Genomic DNA, 21731 nt, shown 5'->3' with positions numbered 1-21731 from the left:
CCACCGCGGCCCCTCCCGGCACCACCTTCGCGTCTCTCCTCCGGCCTGGACCCTCGCGGCTCGGAACGTGGTTCTGGGCCCGGCACCGTCAGCTCCCCGGGACGCGGGTCGGAAACGCAGGTCCAGCCGCCCCAGGCCCCGGCGGTTCCGACGAGCAGCGACTGTCGGGGAGGCACCGACCTGGAACTTCCCTTTTCACCTCGACGGCTCTTCCTCGCTCTTCAACACGCACCTCCGGGAAGCTGAGGTCCCGGTTCAAGGACCGTCTGGACGGGCGCCCTCAGCCCCTCTCGGGAGGTCAGCGAGGTGCGTCCTTCCCGACCCCGGCCCGCAGCTGCGCCAGCGCGGCAGGGCCCCCGCGGACGCCGACGGGCCGGTCCCGCTGCTCCTGCTGAGCCCGACGGGGAGGGGGGAACACGGGCAGTGACGGAAAGCGACGGCCTCTCACACGAAACCCTTTTTTGTTTTGCTTTGGAAACGAGTTGTTTTTCACAAAAATGTTACTTATGTTAACATTTAACAGGGTTATTATTATTTTAATCAATCAACCAACTCCGCATTTGGTGTGTAACATCAGCACAGGCCTCGTTGTGGTAGACGCCGTCCCGCGTGGTGGACGCCGTCCCGTGTGGTAGACGCCGTTCCTTGTGGTAGACGCCGTCCCGCGTGGTAGACGCCGTCCCGCGTGGTGGACGCCGTCCCGCGTGGTAGACGCCGTCCCGTGTGGTAGGCGCCGTCCCGCGTGGTAGACGCCGTTCCTTGTGGTAGACGCCGTCCCGCGTGGTAGGCGCCGTCCCGCGTGGTGGACGCCGTCCCGCGTGGTAGACGACGTTCCTTGTGGTGGACGCCGTCCCGCGTGGTAGGCGCAGTCCCGCGTGGTAGACGCCGTCCCGCGTGGTGGACGCCGTCCCGCGTGGTGGACGCCGTCCCGCGTGGTGGACGCCGTCCCTTGTGGTGGACGCCGTCCCGCGTGGTGGACGCCGTCCCGTGTGGTAGACGCCGTCCCTTGTGGTAGACGCCGTCCCTTGTGGTAGACGCGGTTCTGTGTGGTGGACGCGGTTCTGCGTGGTAGGCGCCGTCCCGCGTGGTAGACGCCGTCCCGCGTGGTAGACGCCGTCCCGTGTGGTAGACGGTAGACGCCCTCCCGCGCGGTGGACGCCGTTTCCTGCTCCGCCTTCTCCGCAGCTTCCTGTTCTTTGCGCGGACCGTTGAACCACCCGTGAAGCGCTCCTCAGCTGCAATTCCCGCCGCAGCGGGGTGGACGCATGTCCCCGCAGAAACCAGAGCTCTCCGGGGCGCGCAGTGACGCCTCCAGCGCAGAGAAAGGTCCCGAGACCGGAGAGTTCGAGGCCCGGTGTCCTGGAGTCCCTGTCATCGGGCTGCAGGACGTGGCGCCGCGGCTGGTCGTGCTGGATCACGGCGATGCCTCCCGCTCGTTAGACCACAGACTCCTTGAGGAGCGACTGTCCTTTTCATCTTCCTACTCACTGGGACTCGTGACCCGTAGCACCTGCAAAGGTACTTCTCGGACTGAGGAATGTGTTTCCGGTCCAGTTTGTGGCGAACGCTGGACAACCCAGAGCTGAGAACCAGCTTTTGAGGTGAAAATGTGTGTGTGACGCTGTCCCCCTCAGTTGCTGAGGTAAGTGTTCCCTGAACGTGCCCACTCGCTCTGGCGCAGTCCCTCCCCCTCACGGTAGGGCTCGCGGCCTCCCAGTGCGGGGCGGGCGTTCAGGGAGCGCACTGCGGCTATGCAGTGTCTCCTCACCCCGCAGCGATCTTACCGTCCAGGACTCCCGGTGCCTCTGGCCCTTAAAGGTATGGCGAGAGGCGAGAGGCCATACCTGTAACGTAGAACAGCCAGCAGCTGACCCTCTGGCCGCATCTGCTGGGAACTGACCTTGGCCAGCTCCGGTGTGAGGGGGAGGAGGAAAGGGCTCCTCCCTAAGCAGAATCCTGCCTGAGACCAAATTCTACCGTAATTAACAGTTGGGGACAAAAACAGCCACGCAAAGCACCGGTAGCTTGATGAAGCCTCGCCTCCTGCCCTTGGGGACATGTCAGTGAGCCCTCGCAGGGAAGCCGTGCGCGGCGCTATCCGTCCCCACCTCGTCGAGATCCAGCCACGGGAGTCTGTGGTCAGGCGCAGGAGGGAGCAGAGCCTTTGGGGACGTCGCTCTGAGGAATACGTGCCACCGAGAAGTGCCTACATGGGATTTCTAGCCAATGCACGTCTTTCGGCCACTGCTTTTACCAGTGAAAACTCACTTCCCTTATCTTAGTTACAAACTCTTTGGGGGTGGTTGGAGATAAAAATAGTGGAAGCCTGCAGTGGGCCTCTGGCTTAGGAGCTCACTGGAGTCTGTCAGATCCGGGTGAGGCTGCCGCTCGCGGCTCCCAGCCCCGCTCTCCGTCCAGAGGCGTGCGTGGGGGAGCGGGGCGCGGCGGCGGGAGCGGGCTCTGGTACCCGCGTTCTTCCCACGCCCTCCTGCCAGACGGAGGGTTCGAGGCTCCGTCACCCGCGTGGTCTTCCGGCCCCCCAGGCTGAGATACCGAGCGGCGTCTGGCTCCGTAGCACACGGTCCTTCGGCCCCAGCCTCCTGCCTCCCGCATCGTTTCCCTTGGCCCGAGCTCCTCCTGTAAAGCAGGGGCACGTAAGCGTTTGTCTTCAGCCCTGCCTTCTGGGGAACCCAGGAGAAGACCCTCATCACCGTCAAGGATGGTCAAGTTTTGTTCCAAAAACTAAGAAGGCAGAAAAATGGGGAATGACGTCCGCATGCCATTTTCTTTAGGTTGATGTACTTGAACGTGTAAACCGCCCGCTGGTCCGACAGCTCGACTCTCCAGAATGGTGGTCTTTGGAGTCTTCACAGCGCAGTTATACGGACGGGATGTTGGCCAACGCGGCAGCCGTGGGTGAGGGGGCTTATCAGGGTGGGCTTCCCAGAAGAAATTAATTTGAACTGAGCTGTGAGGCCTGAGGAGCTTTGGAAGGACGGGCCGCTCCGGTTCAGGAGATGCGCTAGGAAGCCTGTGCTGTGCTCCAGGGTCGTCACGTGTGCAAGGAGGGAGCCGGTGTCCACCCGCCTCTTCTTCCTCAGCCAAACAGTCAGCCTACCCGGTCAGCCGGCTGTAGCAGTGAGCCTGGGCCTGGAGGTGGGGCTCCCTCCGCTCCTCTCCGGCAGAGTCTGGCGGCCCACGAGAGCTTATCATTGATTAGAGTTCGGAATGAAACGTGTTCCCTTGGGTGGGGTGGGGAGCTGAACTCTGTTGGTGACTGTCCTTTCAGCCAAAAGGCCACATGTATGTAGGCTAGAGTGATCAGGGGAGTACACACGCACACACACACACACACACGCACATACTTCGGTCTAGTACCACTGTAATCCCTTTTAACATTTTACTGCCGAAAGAGTAGGGCAATCACATTTTTAAAAGTACTGTTCTTTAAATTCTTTTTTTTTTTAGTTTTTTTTTTAAGATTTGTATTTGTTTGAGAGAGAGAGAGAGAGAGTGCGTGTGCACAAGAGATGGGGGAGGGGCGGGCCAGAGGGAGAGGGACAAGCAGATTCCCTGCTAAATGCAAAGCCCCCGGGGGGGGGGGTCTGTCACCCATCATGGGGTGACACAGGGCCTGACACGGGGCTGATCCTGGGACCCTGAGGTCATGACCCGAGCTGAAGTCAGATGCTTAGCCAACTGAGCGACCCAGGGACGCCTTTAAATTCTTTAAATTGACGCTTCCTTGAACTGGATTAAATTTTCTTACCTAAATCCTAGGCCGAATCCTAAAGTAAACAAAGAAAATCAAAGTTCAATGACAACATCAAATGTTTGGGGCCTTGGGAATCAAGTATCTCTTTGAGAATTTGATGAAAGCTGTGGCCTTTGAGCCCCCAAAAGGAAAGTACACAAAGGAGTTTGCATGTGATTTCCGAGGTCCCAGAGTGAGAGCAGGGGTTGTGTTTTCTCCTACAGCGCTCACTTAATCTCAAATACCAAGGATGAACGTGGAATGGAGTTTTAAGGGTGAGAGAAACTGGAAATGCCAGCCACTTTGTATAAAAAATTACTTTGTAAGTGATTTGACTTGTTGAGTTTCGTAATCCTTTTCTATACACAGTCAGGAATTAGTCTGTGCTCTGATTACTTAACGGGAACAATTGATAAGTAAGCAGGAAGGCGGGGAGGTGTGTGGGAGGAAGGAAGGACAGAGAGAGACAAAGAGCCCCGGAGAGAGAGCAGAACCGCAGCCTAACCGACTTAGACTTGTGCTGAGACGACTTGAGAAGCGCTCGGGATCAAACCATTAGGAGGGTGAACTGACGTCATTGCTTTCGCCAAAGACAGATGGATCGTGGCCCTCACTCCTTCTGGCACAGGCCAACAGTTCAGTTGTTTACTGGGCACCTACTGTGTTAACGAGTGCTTTGTGTTCAAGGAACCATGGGTGATGAGACTTGGATCAAGGAAAATCCTGCCCACAAAAAACTTGCCATCTTTGTAGAATCAACGCTTTGAAAAAAGCCAAAAAAACAAAAAACAAAACTAACACCTTTTGACCCTCCTTACTCTGTCTTAGCAATCAGCGTGCCTGGGTCTTGTCTTTAAGCACGTCATTGCTGGTGAGGTACAAATAATGTTCCTTGTGTCGAAATTCTGAAATGATCGTGTTTATCTTTCAAACTGCTGCTTAGCGAATGAATGCAAGCTGTTTGTACAGAGACACATTAAATTCGAGTGGATGGATGCCACCCCCATGTGCAGACCTCCAAAGCAAATAAAGCTGAAGGCAGAGAGAAAATAAAGATACGTCATTTCCCCACTGCCTTGCCAGTTTCCAAAGGGGATGTTTCCGTGGAGCTGTCGTTCCCCGTCTCTGCTCCCTCCGTTGGGCAGGAGAGGCTCCCGGAAGACTGACGATTATGCTTCTAGATGGTCTAATTAAAAGGTTTTCTTCCACGGGAAGGCTTATCACGAAGTAGCACAGGGGAAGTGATGTTGAGACTAATGGGGGGTCAAGACCAGATCTGGAATGATCAAGACTTTCAGGGCACCCTTCAAATGCAGTCACCGTGAGCGCGCTCAGTCAGAGCCACCGCGGCACCAGAGAGGCGAAATCAAGAGCAGAGCAGCAGAACCCATTTTCAAACACTTCTGAAGCGCCCCATCGGGGACTTCCTCTTCAGGCATCCAAATGAATCACCTCCTTGTGGGCAATGCCAGAGGGGACCTAGGAGAGGGGGGAGAGAGTGCCGTCCGTTCCATTTATGAACGGCCGAGGTGTGTTATCTGTCCTCTGAACGAATGTTTAGTGAGCATCCAGATGCTTTCGCCTGGTTCCCTACAAGATGCCAAAGTTGTAGGGAAAATGACTTTCCGGCTAGGCTTTAAGTGAAATCACAAAACCAAACATGTGTAATGAAGATGCCAGTGACAGCTCATCGCTCATCATTAGGATGCATTTGTGGGGCTGTAATTTTTCTGTCACCCGCGGTGGTGGTTACTTTTCGCATTTCCTGACGCAGCCCCCCTGGAAGTCGGCAGTGGGCGGATTATTTCCCCTTCCTTCACGCTCTCATGGTCCCCCTCGGAAATCTCACACACCACCGGCTCCGGACCACTGTGCTTAGGGTTGGTCAAGCCATAGGAAATGCCTGTAGGCAGAGAACCGCAATTTCTTCTTCATCGAAAGAGCAAACAGTTTTAAGATGCTTAGCACACTCAGATTTGGGAGGAAGGGAGGGAAAAAAGGAAGAAATCCTAAATCCTTTATTGTCCATAGAACAGATTTTTGGCCTCAAGTCTATTTTTTTTAAAGATTAAAAATAAATAAAGATTTATTTATTTATTCGAGAGAGCAAGAGAGAGCGCTCCTGTGTACGTTTGAGTTGAGGGAGGGGCAGGGAACAACCCATGAGATCATGACCTGAGCCGAAACCAAGAGTCAGATGATCAACCGACTGAGCCACCCAGGGGCTGCAAGTCTCAAGTCTGTTTTTAACGTTTCAGTTGTCTTTATTGTGATCCCGTTTGTTGGAATAAAGATAGTCTTTGGGGTGTTGACAGAGTGGCAAGATGGTGGCCCACATCTACATTCGTGTTCTGTCACTTGCACTCACTCCGGTCGGGGCGTCATGGTGAGTGACGGCACTTGCTTGTGTAAAGGGGCCTCTTCTGCTGGGCTCAGTGCGGAGAAACATCTTCCCATGGTGGAGTCGCTGGTGGGAATGGGCAGGTTTCCAGAGTCTGTTGCGGGCCGGTTCTTGCCAGCTGTGACTTTGAAGCCGTAGGAAGCGGCTCCCCAGCAGCTGGTAGGGTGAGCTTGAGTGCTCCGGCGCTTGTGTTCGGGGCTCAAACCTGTGCGTATCTGGTTTCAAATGTGTGGAGGGGAACTACTCTTCCTTGGGTCACTCTCGGGTTCATACCAACGGCTGTCTTCCTCTCCCTTGAAGGTTCTAGGAGTCTCCTCCCGTCTCGGGGTCTGAGTAGCCGTGGAGAAACAGAGAGGAAGCCACTCACATTCCAAACCAAGACCAGACCTGTCGGAGTGGCTGTTAGATATTGCCAACGGGTTGCCGTGTTTGGCAGCTCAGAGGATGACCCGAAAGCTCATGCTCAGAAATCCTTTTAAACCGAAGCTCTGAGGCCTCACAGTGAAATGGTTGGGATCTGGGGTTTGGGGCCTGATGGGCACGAACGTCTTTAATCGTGTCGTTGGTTTCATATTCACAATCCTGTGTTGGCACTAACCCAAGAGATAAGCGCCTCATGAAGAACCCAAAAGCAGGCGGCACATGTATTGCGTGGTTTGTGTTTTTTGGAAACCTTGGCATTTTCTCTCTCATGCTCTGGGTCCTTCTGAGTCACTGTAGGGCTTGTATTTTCCTGAGAAGCTTTCTCAGTAATTTATTAACCAAAGAATCATTGGCTTCATTGTTCCACAGATAAGGAGGAGTACCTGCTCTGTGCGGCGCCTGTGCCAGGCTCTGGAGGGTGGCTTTCTGCTGGCCTCCATCCGTCCAGCAATATATCCATGTCACAGGACGGGTTACCCCAGAAGCTGGTTCTGAGGTGGCTATTATGTTGTAAGAAGTGGACCGGAGAGGGCCCTTAGGGTCAACACCAACAGAAGAAGGGCCGGAAACAGGATCGGGCAAGGGAAGAAGCAGGGTCCTCAACGGTCCGTCAAAGGCCTCAGCCCACCATACGGTGGGTTCTGAAGTTGGGGTGACTCTTCAGAGCCATTGAGAGATGAGGCAGTGGGACCAGGCCTAGGCAAGGGACTACTCTCCTTACAGAAGGTTAGTCCCCGGATGGGGTTGTTAAGAGAGGGCGTGACCTAGAGCAGGGCAGCTCCCTGCCGTAGAAGCAGTGCTGTCAGCGACTGTCCACAGAGAGGGGGTCCGGGTGGCGCGTCAGCGTCCACGGCGAGTCCTCCGTTGTGCTCAGCGACTCCACAGAAGGTCCTGACTCAATGGGCTTGTCCCAGAGTGTGACGCCAGTTAGTTAGTTAGTTAGGGCTGGTTAGTTCAGTAGCTTGACTTGTCCCAGAGTGAGACACCAGTTAGTTAGTTAGTTAGGGCTGGTTAGTTCAGTAGCTTGACTTGTCCCAGAGTGAGACACCAGTTAGTTAGTTAGTTAGGGCTGGTTAGTTCAGTAGCTCGTTCAAGGACCTTTCCACCGTTCTGCTCCGTCAACCTAAGGGGTCCGCTTTGTTTCTCAGTCTTCTGCCTGTCACAGTCACGGATGGCTGTAGTAGGTCCTGGGGTCACTGTGAAAAAAGAGAAGCCACTTCTGCCCGTGTGTACTTTCTGTGGTTCAGAAAACATTCTCTCATCTTGATCTTTTTGTTGTGGTTAAATATACACAACATAGTATTTATCATTTCAACCCTAAGCGTGCGGTTCTTCGGCATTAAGAACACCACCGTGTTACCACGTTGTGTAACCGTCACCAGGATCCATACCCAAACCTTCTCCATCATTCCCAGCAAACACTCTATAGTCATTAAACAGGGGCTTCCCTTTCCCCCTCCGCTTCCCTCCAGTTCCTAGGACCAACTATCCTACTTCCTGTCTTCGTGAACTTGGCTGTCTAGGTACCTTATGTAAGTGGAATTATGAATGATGCTTGTCCTCTGTGTCTGGTATATTTCACAAAGCATGTTTCCAAGGTCCCTCCGTGCATGTTATAGCGTATATAAGAATTTTGTCCTTTTTGTGCTGGAATAATATTCCATTATACATACATATATAGACAGACATAGATACATACACACACATACATTACATTCACGTCTGTCTGTCTGTCTATACACACACACCATTTTGTTTATCCATTCATCTATTAATGAACACTTGGGCTGTTTCCACTTTTTGGCTACTGTGCATAATGCCGTTATGAACACTGACATACAAGTGTGCATGTTCAAGTCCCTGCTTTCCACCCCTCTGAGTGTGCCCAAGAGTTGAATGGCTAGGTCATGTGATAACTTGATCTACAACCTGCTGGAAAACTATTTTTGTTAGCAGCTGCGACATTTTACATTTCTACCAGCAACGCATGAAAGTTCTGATTTCTCTACGTCTTTACCAACATTTGTTACTTACCTTTTCAAAAATCATACCGTCTTCTCTTCATAGCTTATTGACCACTATTGACCACTTCCTAAATTAATTACTGGGAAGATGAATGAGATCACCACTGATGGCTTCAAACCAATCAGGACTCACATCATGGGTAGAGTCCGCATTCCCTGAAGGACGTGGCCGCAGGGACAGCAGTCGGCTATCTGAACAAAATCAGAGCATTCCAGCAAGAAAGAAAGGATGGGGCAGATTATAGGGAGACTACGGCCAACATCTGCAATGGAGAGGCTTTGTTTAAAAATATCAGTTCCTGGGGGCGCCTGGGTGGCTCAGGTCATGATCGCAGGGTCCTGGGATCGAGACCTGTATCGGGCTCTCTGCTCGGCGGGGAGCCTGCTTCCCCCTCTCTCTCTGCCTGCCTCCCTGCCTGCTTGTGATCTCTGTCAAATAAATAAATAAAATCTTTAAAAATATATATATCTGTGCCTGGAACGGAAATGCCGTGTGATTGAGTCGGTCTGCAGTGGGTTTCCCAGGTCAGTCATTTCTGAATGTTCACCCAGTTGACTGGAACGTGTAGTCAGGATTGAGACCCCTTACCTCATGGGCAAGGCCACCAGCTAAGCCAGCAGGTGCGAGAGCTGAGAAGTACAGTGCGCAGCCGGAACACTGGACAGGGCCTGCGCTGGGGGACGGAGGCAGTCCCCCCAGAGAGGTGATACTTAGACTGGTACTTGGAAATGTCAGGCAAGCCAGGCCGAGGACAGACACAGGAGACAGGGAGAAGACGGTACCAGAAGGATGGGAATTGCAGTCCCGTTGGAGTGTAGTGTTCCAGCCTTCGGAGGACAGTGTTGTTATCCGGATATGTGCGACTCCCAGAGCAACGGCGAGGCCACACACTGCAGCCTGGTTTACCTCTGGGTAAGTCTACCCATCCCCCGCGCCCTGCACTTGGTAAGCCGAGTAAATAGCAGGTTGGGTTAGGGTTAGGGTTGCCGGCCTGTGTTTGGTCCAACCAGTGTGGCCTTGAGGAAGTCCCATGACGTCTCTGGAGCTCCAGAAAGGTCCTACAAAGTGAGGCTACAGCGAGCACCTTACAGAGCTGCCGCGGAACCTGATGAAAAAAGTGTGTGTGAGTATCGCACAGTAATACGCTGATGGGTCCCCAATTTCCGTTCCCATCAGACCTCTCTTGAGCACCTCTGACCTCCAGACCTGTCCGTCGAGCTGCCTACTTGACAAGGCCCCTTGAATGTAACGGGCATTTCCCCCCTGACAGCTGTAGGGTTGGGCCCCTCAGGGGCTGCTCGAAACCTGCTCCCCCTCGTGGCAGCAGATGCCGTCGCCATCCTTCGTGTCATCCCTGACTCCCTTCTCTCCGCAATCCAGTCTGCTAACGAGTCCTGTCACTCGATTTTCAAAATATATTCAGAATTTGACCATTTCTCGCATCCGCCGCCCCTGTCCTGGTCTAAGCCAATGTCCTCTCAGCCCAGACTTTGTAGCGGCGTCCTAATTGTCCCCCTGCTTCTGCCCCCCCAGGCCGTTCTCCACCCAACTCTCGGGGTGACACTGCTAAGATGTAAGCCAGGTCACTCCAGTCCCTTGAGCCAAACCTGCCCAAGGCTCCGTCTCGCTCAGGGTGAAGGTTGAAACCCTCGCGGTGACCCGCAGACGTGCTGTGACTCGGCTGCCATTTTTCTCCTGTCTCCCTCCTCCTCCCCGTCATTCCCCCGCTTCAGCCCCAGCTGTCCTGCTTGTCCTCGAACGTGCCAGGACCGCCCCTGCTGCGGGGCCTCGTGCTTGTGTTTCCTCTGCCTGGCATCTTCCGCCCCACCTGCCGCACGGCGAACTGTAACGTCCGCGAGTCCTTCCCGAGGCCCTGCTTTAAGTTGCGGCGCCTCCTTTGACTGCTGCTCGCCTCCTCCGCCACACTCTTGCCTGTGTCACCTTGTCACCACGGACGTGCTCCGCGTGCTACCCACCAGCCTTCTTCCCCCCACAGTGCGCATACGTGTACATTTTTGTCTAGTGTATACATAATACGTGTGTTTATACACCTTCCTACCAGAATGCCCCCGCTCCCCAGGGGCAGGGATTTTGTCTGGGTTGTTCACTTCCTATGCCTCGTACCGGGACAGGACCGACACGCCCGTCGCAGGGACACGGTGCGTTTGTTAATACCACGTTTTCAGAAGAGAAGCCCGGTGCTCGGTGTGACTAAACCCTCTGCTCAAGGAAACACGGCCAGGAAGTGGCGGGGTTGGGTGGTTTACTGCTCTGTGACGCTTTACAACGCACGAAGCCCATTCAGCGAAAGCACAGAGCGATGGCGGGGGCCCCTCGGCGGCCTCCTCCTACCACGGCTGAAGAGAGGAAACCCCCCCAGTGAGGAAGGACGAGGAGCTGGAGGCCTCACGGACTTGCTGGCGGACCCTTGGCTGGGGGTTCAGCGTCGAGTGTCATTGAGCAAGGAAGCCGGGGAGCCGCCCCCACACTTGTTCTGAAGCGAGGCGGCCGGCGGCTGTAACGAAGCCGCTGGAAGCCAAGAGGCGCTGGAGGAAGGCTCCTCGGCGACATGGGGCGGCGTCCGGTCTGTCCGGCGCCCGGTCTGTCCGGCGTCCGGCCTGTCCGGCGTCCGGCCTGTCCAGCGTCCGGTCTGTCCGGCGTCCGGTCTGTCTGACGGCTTCGGGGAATTTTTGATGCAAAGATCAGCCTCAAGACCCAGGCCCCTGGCTGCCGCACCCAGACCCTCTGCGGCCCTTAAAATCCCTTTCTCCTCTACTCATTCCCCTGAACACACAACAAGGAATCCTAGGGATTCCTCGTAGGGAAGAACATCGCGGGACGGGCCTCTCATCAAACCCACCAACACTGTACTGCAAGGATTGTTAAAGAGGGTCTGCTTTTGAGGAAGAGGACATTTCGCTGGACGGGGGTTGTGCTAGGGGGTGAAGCCCAGGCCTCCTCCTCCTCCCACTTGGGGAGCTCCGCGGCTGGCGCTCTCCCTCCGCGCCAGAGCCCAGGCCGGCAGGTGGCTTCCCTACGAAGTTCAAGTAAGTTCAAGTTCTCAAGTAAGTTCAAGGGAGTTGAGGGAAATTGGAAGGGGAGGTGAACCATGAGAGACTATGGACTCTGAAAAACAACCTGAGGGTTTTGAAGGGGCGGGGTGGGAGGGTGGGGGAACCAGGTGGTGGGTATTAGGGAGGGCACGGATTGCATGGAGCACTGGGTGTGGTGAAAAAACAATGAATACTGTTATGCTGAAAATAAATAAAAAATTTAATTTAAAAAAAAAAAAAGTTCAAGTTCGGAGAGAAGAGGCAGGGGCAGGGCGTCCGTGGAAGCAGAGTCCTGTGAGCTGAAGGGGGCTGGGGCAGAGCTGAGGGCCGGAGCGAGGGCCTGGCCTCCCGCTGGGGGAACCATGGGCCCGTCTGTCTGTCCCCAGTCTGCAGGAAGGAGGAGTGAGAAGGCCTGTGAGCTCCTTAGCCTGGTGCCCGCCCGCGGCGCTTTCTTGCTCCTCCTCCTTTTCAGGAGCTAAATGAGCAGCCAAGACAATGGGTCAGATCAGGTCTAGGAGAAGCTGATCTTCTTCCTTTTTTAAAGATTTGATTGATTGATTGATTGATTTAGAGAGAGCCCATGAGTGGGGGAGGGGGCAGACTCCCTGCCCAGCAAGGAGCCTGAAGAGAGGGCTCGATTCCAGGACCCCGAGATCGTGACCTGATCTGAAGGCAGACGCTTAGCCAACGGAGCCACCCAGGCGCCCCAGGACAGGCTCTTTTCAAAGGTCCTGGGCTGTAGCCCAGAGAGTGGAGGAAGGGAAGAACGTTTTTCAGTCACAAAATGCCTTCTGTTGACAGACCGGCCTGCTTTCCTCCTCGGAGGTGCAGACGAGCGGCAGCAGATCCGTGGCTCTGGCCACCTCTTCCGTTTTCCCTTCAGAACACCCCCTCCCTGTACGCGCTCACCACCGACCCCCAGGGCCTTGGCAGGGCCTGCACGCCTCTCCTGGGTCCCCCCCTCAGCGGGTGCTCCTCTCTGGGAGCATCCTTGCCCACATGGAACCGTCCCAGGGTTCACCCCTCCCAGGGTGTGCCCCGAGGCCAAAGGCTGGATGATGCAGGGAGACCTTTCAGTTTGGGACAACTCTAAAGGGTCATCCAGCCCCAGAGGTCCCTGTTAGATCTGCTGGAACTCGCTGTAGGTGAGCTTCCGCCTCCGCTCAGCCTGCCTTCCTCTCCCTCCCTTACAAGTAGCCCTCAAGAGCGGTCTCGGGGCACTGTGGGCTCAGTGGGTTAAGCCTCTGCCTTCGGCTCAGGTCCTGATCTCAGAGTCCTGGGATCGAGCCCCACATCATGTTCCCTGCTCAGTGGGAAGCCTGCTTCTCCTCTGCCCGCTCCGCCCCCCCCCCATGCTCACTCACTCTCAAATAAATAAACAAAATCTTTTTTTTTTCCTTATAAAAGTAGTCTCCAGACGTCTTCGCATGTGACGCCACAGCCCACTCATCCGTCCTCCCAAGGACCCTCTTTCAACTTAAATGATTTCATGTCAAATCCTGTATGTGTGTTTTGCAGGTTGCTAGCTATGCGTAAGTGTCAGTTCCCATAAAATTTGTTTTTTGCTGGGCACCAGGTGAACCCATCGGCACCCATGTTCAAGTCACTGGGATACCAAGATAGCTGCATTGAAGTGGATGGTGGTCTCGACAGTGATTCTGCCTGGATCTGAATCTTGATCCTACTACATCTCAGTCTTGTAACCTTGGCCCAACTATGTAACCTTTCCTTTGCTCTGTAAAATGGTGATATTAATGGTCACTTCCCCCTAGAGTTTTTATTAGGATTAAATGAGCCAGTACATGGAAAGTTCTCAGAATAGCCATGACATATGATATGCACAGAGTATGTATTACTTATCAGATCCTCACAAGACCCGCTGTAGGTATCATAATCACTACCTCCGGTAGAGCCTCTCGCGCCTCCTACTCTGCCCATCTTTTCACACCAGCTCTCGCTGCAGCCACCTGCTGACGCCGGGTGTAACCCAACAGCACCTTGCTCAGCCGGACGCCTCATTTCCTGCCTGGTATCTTTGCCACCTCCACCTGAGATGCTTCCAGAAATGCACTCAGCCATGCTGACCCGAGCAAACTGGAGGTGTGAGGGAGCCGATATCCCATGTGACATCCCTTGGCCAGGACGCAGTTAGAGCCAGTGGGAAGACAGCCTTTTCTTTCATTCCTTGAGAGAGTAACTCCGAAGTGGGATCTGTCCCGCCGAGGTCCAAGTTCAGGTGTCTAACACATGAGCCCCCCTGGTTTGCTATTCCCTCCTTCCCTGTCTCTTCCCAGACTAGACTACCCCCACACCTGTCCCTGCCTCAGGCTCTGCTCTTGGGGAACCAGCTAACTGTACGCAGGAGGGGAGCAAAAGAAACAAAAGGCTGGTTCAACGTCCAGCATCAGATCTAGACTCAAGTTCAAGGCTTCCCCCTCCTGAATGTCGTTCCCTCACACTGTGCCATTTCGTACATACGCATCTTAACAGAGGCCTTCGGGGAGCTGGGTTAGGCTGCGTGAGGCCAGGGAGGAAAGAGCTACGAACTCCCAGCACAGCCCCTTTCCTGTCCCCGCACAGAGCTGGTTCCGCAAGGCCAGAAGGTGGGAGACACTGGTCCCACCTAACTGAGGCCCGGGCGGGGACCGTGTCGAATCTGTCTTTGTATCACCAGCACTCGTGGCCTGGCATCCAGTAAGCGCTTAGTAAACAGTTTGCTGGGTACACAGGTCTGACAATCAAACTGCTGACGGTTTCTTTGTAAAGACGACTTTTTATGTGGCCCTGCTTGTGCCTAGCCTTATTACTTATTTTTTTTATGCTGGCTTGGAATGTACTCTCCAATGAAGAGAGAACATTTTTTGAGAGGGGATGGGATTGTTTACCTTGGTGCCAAGCTAAGATAGTATGGAATCACGTGTCTGAAAATTACTCAAGACATAGGTGTTTCTTGAAATCACTGGAGACAACCTGATCATCCAGTTGATTGACAGGTGAAGGAAGGAGCGGGGCCGCCCTGCGGCTCCCCAGAGCACTCTGCCCATCCCACCTCCACTTTGGGTTTCCTGCCTCGCCCTCGCAGAGATATGGCTTTGCAACCCCTGTGCAGGGTGACACACAATGGGGTGTTTCCGTACAGAAAGTGTGGAAGGAGCCAGCTAGCACGCTTCCTGACCTCCCGGTAGCTTGCTCAGCCGTCCCTGCCAGGGGACCGGCGGGGCCCGGCGCTAGCGTAATGTTCTGCCTTCCAGGTACTATAGGATCACCGTGGCGCTCATGTGCTTCGTGATCCCCACGACGGTGCCCTGGTGCTTCTGGGGGGAGAGTCTGTGGAACTCCTACTTCTTGGCCTCCATCCTCCGCTGTACCATCTCCCTCAACATCACCTCGCTGGTCAACAGTGCTGCGTGGGCGGGAACCGGCCCTACGACAAGCACAGAAGCCCCCGGCAGAACCTGCTCGTCACTCTGGGTACCATTGGTGAGTCGGGGGAGGGAGAGCCAACGGGAAGGACGGCAGCTCAGATTTTCTTGTCTGTCCAGTGGTTTTCTGGAATCTGTAAAGAGAGGCAGTGGATTGGAGTCGGTGGGATGAACTTGGGCTTTGGGGGTAGAAGCTTGGCTCTTGGACAAGTCACCTAATCTCTCTGATTTAGAGTTTTCTCATCTTTTTTTTTTTTAAAGATTTTATTTATTTATTTGACAGATGGAAATCACAAGTAGGCAGAGAGGCAGGCAGAGAGAGAGAGAGGGAGAAGCAGGCTCCCTATTGAGCAAAGATCCTGATGCGGGGCTCGATCCCAGGACCCTGAGATCATGACCTGAGCTGAAGGCAGAGGCTTTAACCCACTGAAGCCACCCAGGTGCCCCGAGAGTTTTCTCATCTTTGAAATGGGAATTGTGATGTCTCCTTCATGGGGGTGTTATGAAGAGTAAGCAAACTACTAGTGTGCACAGCTTAGGACAATGTCTGTCATACAGTGAGTGATCAGTAATTAGCAGCTACTTATTTTTACCATGGAAACGTTCCTGAAGGAGCCATCTCAGGTGACTTTCTTCAAACTGCTCTGACCATTCTAGCCTCCACTGTCCAGTTGTTTGACTGACCATAAGAAAAAAGGCCTTCAGGGTGCCTGGGTGGCTCAGTGGGTTGAGCCGCTGCCTTCGGCTCGGGTCATGATCTCAGGGTCCTGGGATCGAGTCCCGCATCGGGCTCTCTGCTCAGCGGGGAGCCTGTTTCCCCCTCTCTCTGCCTGCCTCTCTGCCTACTTGTGATCTCTCTCTGTCAAATAAATAAAATAAAATCTTTAAAAAAAAAAAAAAAAAAAGGCCTTCAGTCAGAGAGATGGGAAGAAAAACAAAAGTGCGGCATCTCACGGTGCCACAAGATGGTTAAGAGCGAGGCCTCCGGATTCTGAAGAGTTCGGTCGGGTCTCGGTTCCCCCACTTTCTCTCCGGGCAATCTGTCTGACTCCGCCACACCTTGTGTCTTCCTCTGTCAAGTGACGATGACAGCGGCATTTACCTGCTCCTGGGGTCGTGGGAGGGTTCGAAGAGTTACTGCGTAGTCTTTGCAGCAGGGCTTAGCATGAAACAAGCCTCAGTGATGTTGTTTTTATTCCTAGCTTTATGGTCTAAAGCAAGTTACCGGTCCCTTCTGTATTTTTAAAATGGGGACAACTGTGGCAGCTAGCTCGGGGAGGGGGATTATAGGTCTGCACACCTGTTAAAGCCCTCGCCACCGTGGCTGGCGCACGGTAAGTAATGAAGAAACATTGGCTGTATCTTTGTGGAGGCAGCTCGGGCTCCTTGGAAAGCTGGGCCTTGAGCGTGGAGGTGCAACCCGGAGGGGGAGACCCTACGGTAAGGCAGCAACGGTCTCAGTAGCAAGGAGTTTCTGCCACCACGTCGGTAGGCTCGCGCACTTACTAAGACCCCAGGATCTTGTGTCGACAGGAGCGATGACGGTGGTTAAATAAGCACCAATTCAGCCATGGGGACACTGGCTAAGCCGAGAGAAAAGTGTCTTGGAAGGAGCTTCTGATGCCCCTGCCACTTCCTCCTCTCCCTTCATCTTCCTTTCTTTTTTTTCTATTTGAGAGAGCGAGAGAGAAAGAGTGAGCTGGGGGAGGAGCAGACTCCCTGCGGAGCGCAGAGCCCGACACGGGGCTCAATCCCGTGACCCCGAGATCATGATCTGACCCCAGATCAAGAGCTGGACACTCACCCGATGGAGCCACACACGTGCCCTCTCCCGTCGGCTCTCGGAGTCGGCACTGGCCGCGTCGCCCCGACTGCAGTCTTTTCAGAAGACGGAGGGAGGACAAGACGGATCTCCATCCCGTGTAGGGACAGGGGGCCCGGAAAACCCAAGGACACGGGCGTGGCGCAGGCCCTCAGGGGCCGGCTGTTGGCTTCCTATGCACAAGGTCAACGGTGGGTTCCTGGTCGGTTTTCTCCATTCAGTCCTGGGAAGGCTCCTGTCCATTGGACTGTGCGGTAGATGGGGGTCCGGCCGGGCTCTCAGTGCCGTGTCTGCTTCTGAACATAGTGGGGGAAACTCCTCTACATATACTCAGGGGAAGGAAGGGGCAGGGTAAAGAAGACTGGATTAAAAAGAAAACGGCAGACCACGGATCCGCCCATCGGGTGCTCTCATCGCAGAGCAGAGCCCTTCGCTGTGGTCAGCAGAGCTGGGGGATGGTGAGGACCTACCAAGAAGTAAAGGGGGGGCACCTGGGTGGTGCAGTCGGTTGGACGTCCGACCCTTGGTTTTGGCTCGGGTCATGATCTCAGGGTCGTGAGATCCAGCCTAGTGTCCGGCTCTGAGCTCAGAGACTCCTTCTCTCCCTCCCCACGCATGCACGCGCTCTCTGTCAAATAAATAAATAGATCTTTAAAAAAAAAAAAGAAGTAAAAGAAGAATCTAGCAATTCCTCAAACGGTTAAAAATAGTTACCGTCTGATCCAGCAACTCCACTCCCAGATTTGTGCAGAAGAGAAGTAAAAATCTACATCCGCACAGAAACTCGCATGTGAGTATTCATAGTAACATGACTCGTAACAGCCAAAAAGTGGAAATCATCCAGGCGTCCGTCATCCGACGAATGCAATAAATGCAAAGGGTGCGTCCGTACAATGGAAAACTGTTTGGCAATAAGAAGAAATGAAGTACTGACACCTGCTACAACCTCGAAAACTTATGCTAAGTGGGTGAAGCCAGTCCCCAAATCACATATGGTATGACTTCATTTATATGGAATCTTCAGAATAGACAGATCTATGCGGGTTGTATTAGGTTCTCTAGAGAAACAGAATCATTATAAATATATACATATTAGGACACACATATATGTGTACACAATACACACTACACATATACGTATACTAATATATACACATGTGTACTATTATATACATACTCTATACAGTTTCTATGTGTACTGTAATACAATATTATATGTTCCTCATAATAAATCCCCATGTATATACAGAAACAGTAGGATATCTACACAAATAGGTATATACATGTGTGTAGGATATAAATAGATATCCTGCTATTTCTGTGTGTGGAGGGGTATCCATATATACACACGGGTGTAAATGTATAGAGAGGAGGGAGGGGAAAGGTCGGGGAAGAGGGGAGAGGTTTATTATGAGGAGCTCACAGGGTTATGGGAGCCGAGAAATCGCACGGTCTGCTCTCTGCAAGCTGGAGACCCAGGAAAGCCAGTGGGATCATTAAATCTGAGTCCCAAGGCCCGAGAACCAGGGGAACAGATCATGTAAATCCCAATCTGAGGGCAGGGGAGGATGAGATAAATGTTCCAGTTCAGTCACTGAGTCAGAAAAAAAGGGGCAAATTCCTCTGGCTCCACCATTTGTTCTGTTCAGGCTCTCAACGGACGGAAGGACGCCCGCCCCCGCTGGGGAGGGGGATCTGCTTCACTGAGTCCTCCAGCTCCGTGTTCTGATTCCAGACGCTCGTCGCCTCCAGAGCCGCCCGCACAGACGCGCCTCCTAGAAGTGTGTAATCTGGGCAAGCCTTGGCCAGTCGGGGGGACACGTAAAATTAGCCACGATGGAGAGGAAAAGTAGGGGCTGGAGGCATGGGGGATGGTTGGGGCACGAGAGCTCAGGAGTGTGGCACTTCCCTTTACGTAATGAAAATGTTATGAAATTCATTGTGGTGATGGGTGCACAACTCTGAAAACACTAAAAGCCAGTAAACTGTACTTAAAATGGGTGAATTGTATCTCAGTAAAGCTGTATAAGAGAGTCAAATGAAAGAAGCCCTGAGATCCCTCCTCAAAATACTTTAATTAAAAAAAAAAAGCAAGGGAGGAGAAGCTATTCAGCAGGAGGGGTGGAAAAACCTGTAGCCGATCTGGGACCGAAACGGTCCGCTCCGCGATTTGGTGCCCTGTGGGAGCCATGCGCTTCCCGGTCTTCCGGGCTCTCCCAGCGAGCCCTCGTCTGGTCCCTCCAGACCACGGAGGCTTTTCTCCTTTCATGAACAAACATCAAAACGAGGAAATGTTGGGGCACCCGGGTGGCTCAGCGGGTTAAGCCTCTGCCTTCGGCTCAGGTCATGATCTCAGGGTCCTGGGATGGAGCCCTGCATCGGGCTCTCTGCTCAGCAGGGACCCTACTCCGCCCACCCCCGCCCCTGCTCTGCCTGCCTCTCTGCCTACCTGTGATCTCTCTCTCTGTGTCAAATAAATAAATAAAATATTTAAAAGGAAAAAAAAGGGGGCGCCTGGGTGGCTCAGCGGGTTAAGCCTCTGCCTTCGGCTCAGGTCATGATCCCAGGGTCCTGGAATCGAGCCCCACATCGGGCTCTCTGCTCCGCAGGGAGCCTGCTTCCTCCTCTCTCTCTCCGCCTGCCTCTCTGCCTACTTGTGATCTGTCTGTCAAATAAATAAATAAAATCTTAAAAAAAAAATGAGGATCTGTTATCAGCCATTTAGCATTTAGTTTCCCAAGTATGGCCCCAAAATCGTGATAACATACCTACGGTTCATACGGGGAAATGAACCTCGTGGCTCTGTGCTGACTCACTGTCTCGTTATTTTTCTGCTTGTACTTCGTCGAGCCAGTGCTCTCTAAGGACAGACATCAAGTCTGCTGCCCACAGAGCTCAGTGGGTGGTGGGGACTCAGTCTGCGCAGAGAGGTGGAGACGGGTTGTTTCAATCCCACTTTGTCTTACAGGTGAAGGCTTCCACAATTACCACCACACCTTTCCCTTTGACTACTCCGCAAGTGAATTCGGCTTAAATTTCAAACCAACCACCTGGTTCATCGACCTCATGTGCTGGCTGGGGCTGGCCACTGACCGCAAATGGGCAACCAAGCCGATGATCGAGGCCCGGAAAGCCAGGACTGGAGATGGGCGCTCGTGAACGTGGGGCCACCGTCTGCTATGTCTGCCGTCGACACCTGAGTTCATGGCTCCTGCTACTGTAGTTCTCCTGTGCGTTGGATGTGGGTAGGGGTAGAGGGTAGGGAGGGAACAGAATTTATGGGGTTTGGGAACTTTCTCTTTGTCTCAAAATAATGTCAACTGTCAATGAAAAAAAAAATTTTAATGTCACCGTCACTATGATTTAACATTAGAGTGTAACACGTGATTTAGTCGCCGTAGCTACAGTATGTCAAACACGCATGGTCACGTGCTTGTACGTGATGTTGACCCTGACAGGATGAAGGAGCTTAATAGTCTCTCGGTGTGATTCAGGAGAGCGTTCTTTTCTAGTGGTGAACCCAGCGCTGTTCTTAAACCCAGCATCCAAAGGAGCAGAGAGGCAGGGCAGAAGACAGGAGAGCGGGTCCATATCCAAAGGACGTCTCTGTTTTGTAATTACTGCGTGTGTGACGTGTGGTGGTCTTGTTTAAAAGAACTGAACACTTTGGAAGATGACAGCACGGGAAATGGCTCTCGCTCTCTCTTTTTCCTCGTTTAAGCTTATTCATGCTCCACTGTCTTCGCTTCAGAAGAGATCTGCCCGGTGCCCAGCCCGCTTCGTGTCCCGATCATGCCCAGCCCGTCCTACACATCGGTGCCTGTTTAGCTGTTTGATTTTGTTCTCTTCGCTGTTGTCCTTTTAAAGGTGTATAACTCAGATGCGCCAGACATAGAATTAAGTTCAAATAAAGCTCTCATTTCAATGTTTAGACACCCGATTCATATTCTAATCGGTCCCAGCCGCCGATGCATGTGCTTCCGCTACTCCTGCCAAGTAAGCATCTTAATTTTCCACACCAGGCATCAGATCTTAATAACAACAGTTACCCAGAACTCAGCGTCTGCTAATGTTTCCCCTGCATGCGGCCCTCATTGATTTTGCAGCAAAACATAAAGCGATCATCATGTAGCTTTTGGATTAAAAAAATCTTCCGTGTGTTAAGTCGCCTTGTAAGGAGCACGTTGAATTAACGGGACAGCGTCTCCTTTGTGTCGGTTGTCAGCGCAAAAGAAGGATGTTGGAGCTCCTTGAGGATAGATCTTTTCAGGAAAGATGTAGGGACTTAAAACTTTGGAAAAAAGAAGTGGTGCCAGTAGGAGATCGTCAGAATGAAGTTCTTCACCCAGCAGCTGTTGGACACTGTTGTCTTGCCATTAATAATGTACGAACTACGAGTGACGCACAATAAATGACTTTGAATTCGCTGGTGTTCTTGCCCAGGTGCTTAAACGTTGTTCAGAGGATGTCCTAGGGGTCCCTGCTGCGCCACGATGACCATACGATTTCCATTTGATTCAGGCGCTGGACTAACAAGACCAGGCCTCCTGTGCCCCATCGGCCCTGGGCTGGAGGGAAGGTCGGCTAGTTTTATATTTGGAATGCAGAACCCTAGTGGTGTCGTCCCCACTTCTCACTCACCAGTAGGGTCATTTGTGCTGCTTCCAGCTGAGGAATGGGCACCTCTACTCCTGCCTGTCACCGGAGAGAGCAGGAAAGACACCTTCCTTCCCCGAGCCCCAGCGGGCCCCACTAAGAGTGACCAGAGGCATGGGAGATGGGCTCGGCTCTCCCTCCAGTCCTGCCACCCAACTTTTCCCTAGTGCTGCCC

The 21731-nt window shown here is 53.2% G+C and overlaps 1 protein-coding gene across 1 annotated transcript in view; it reads left to right on the top strand.

The window, feature by feature from the left end:
• SCD5 (stearoyl-CoA desaturase 5) overlaps window positions 1–20059 on the top strand; it is a gene marked incomplete at both ends in the record, with an annotated part of 152836 nt that extends 132777 nt beyond the window's left edge. The window contains 3 exon segments of the mRNA XM_080796392.1: window positions 14908–15067; window positions 15070–15136; window positions 19869–20059. Coding sequence (XP_080652518.1) covers window positions 14908–15067; window positions 15070–15136; window positions 19869–20059 — 418 coding nt within the window.
• Window positions 20060–21731: the final 1672 nt, after the last annotated feature.

Source organism: Martes martes (genome assembly GCF_963455335.1).
Source record: "Martes martes genome assembly, chromosome: 2".
Lineage (NCBI taxonomy): Eukaryota > Metazoa > Chordata > Mammalia > Carnivora > Mustelidae > Martes > Martes martes.
Note: the sequence above shows the minus strand (reverse complement) of the source record. Positions and strands in the feature narration are given on the sequence as shown.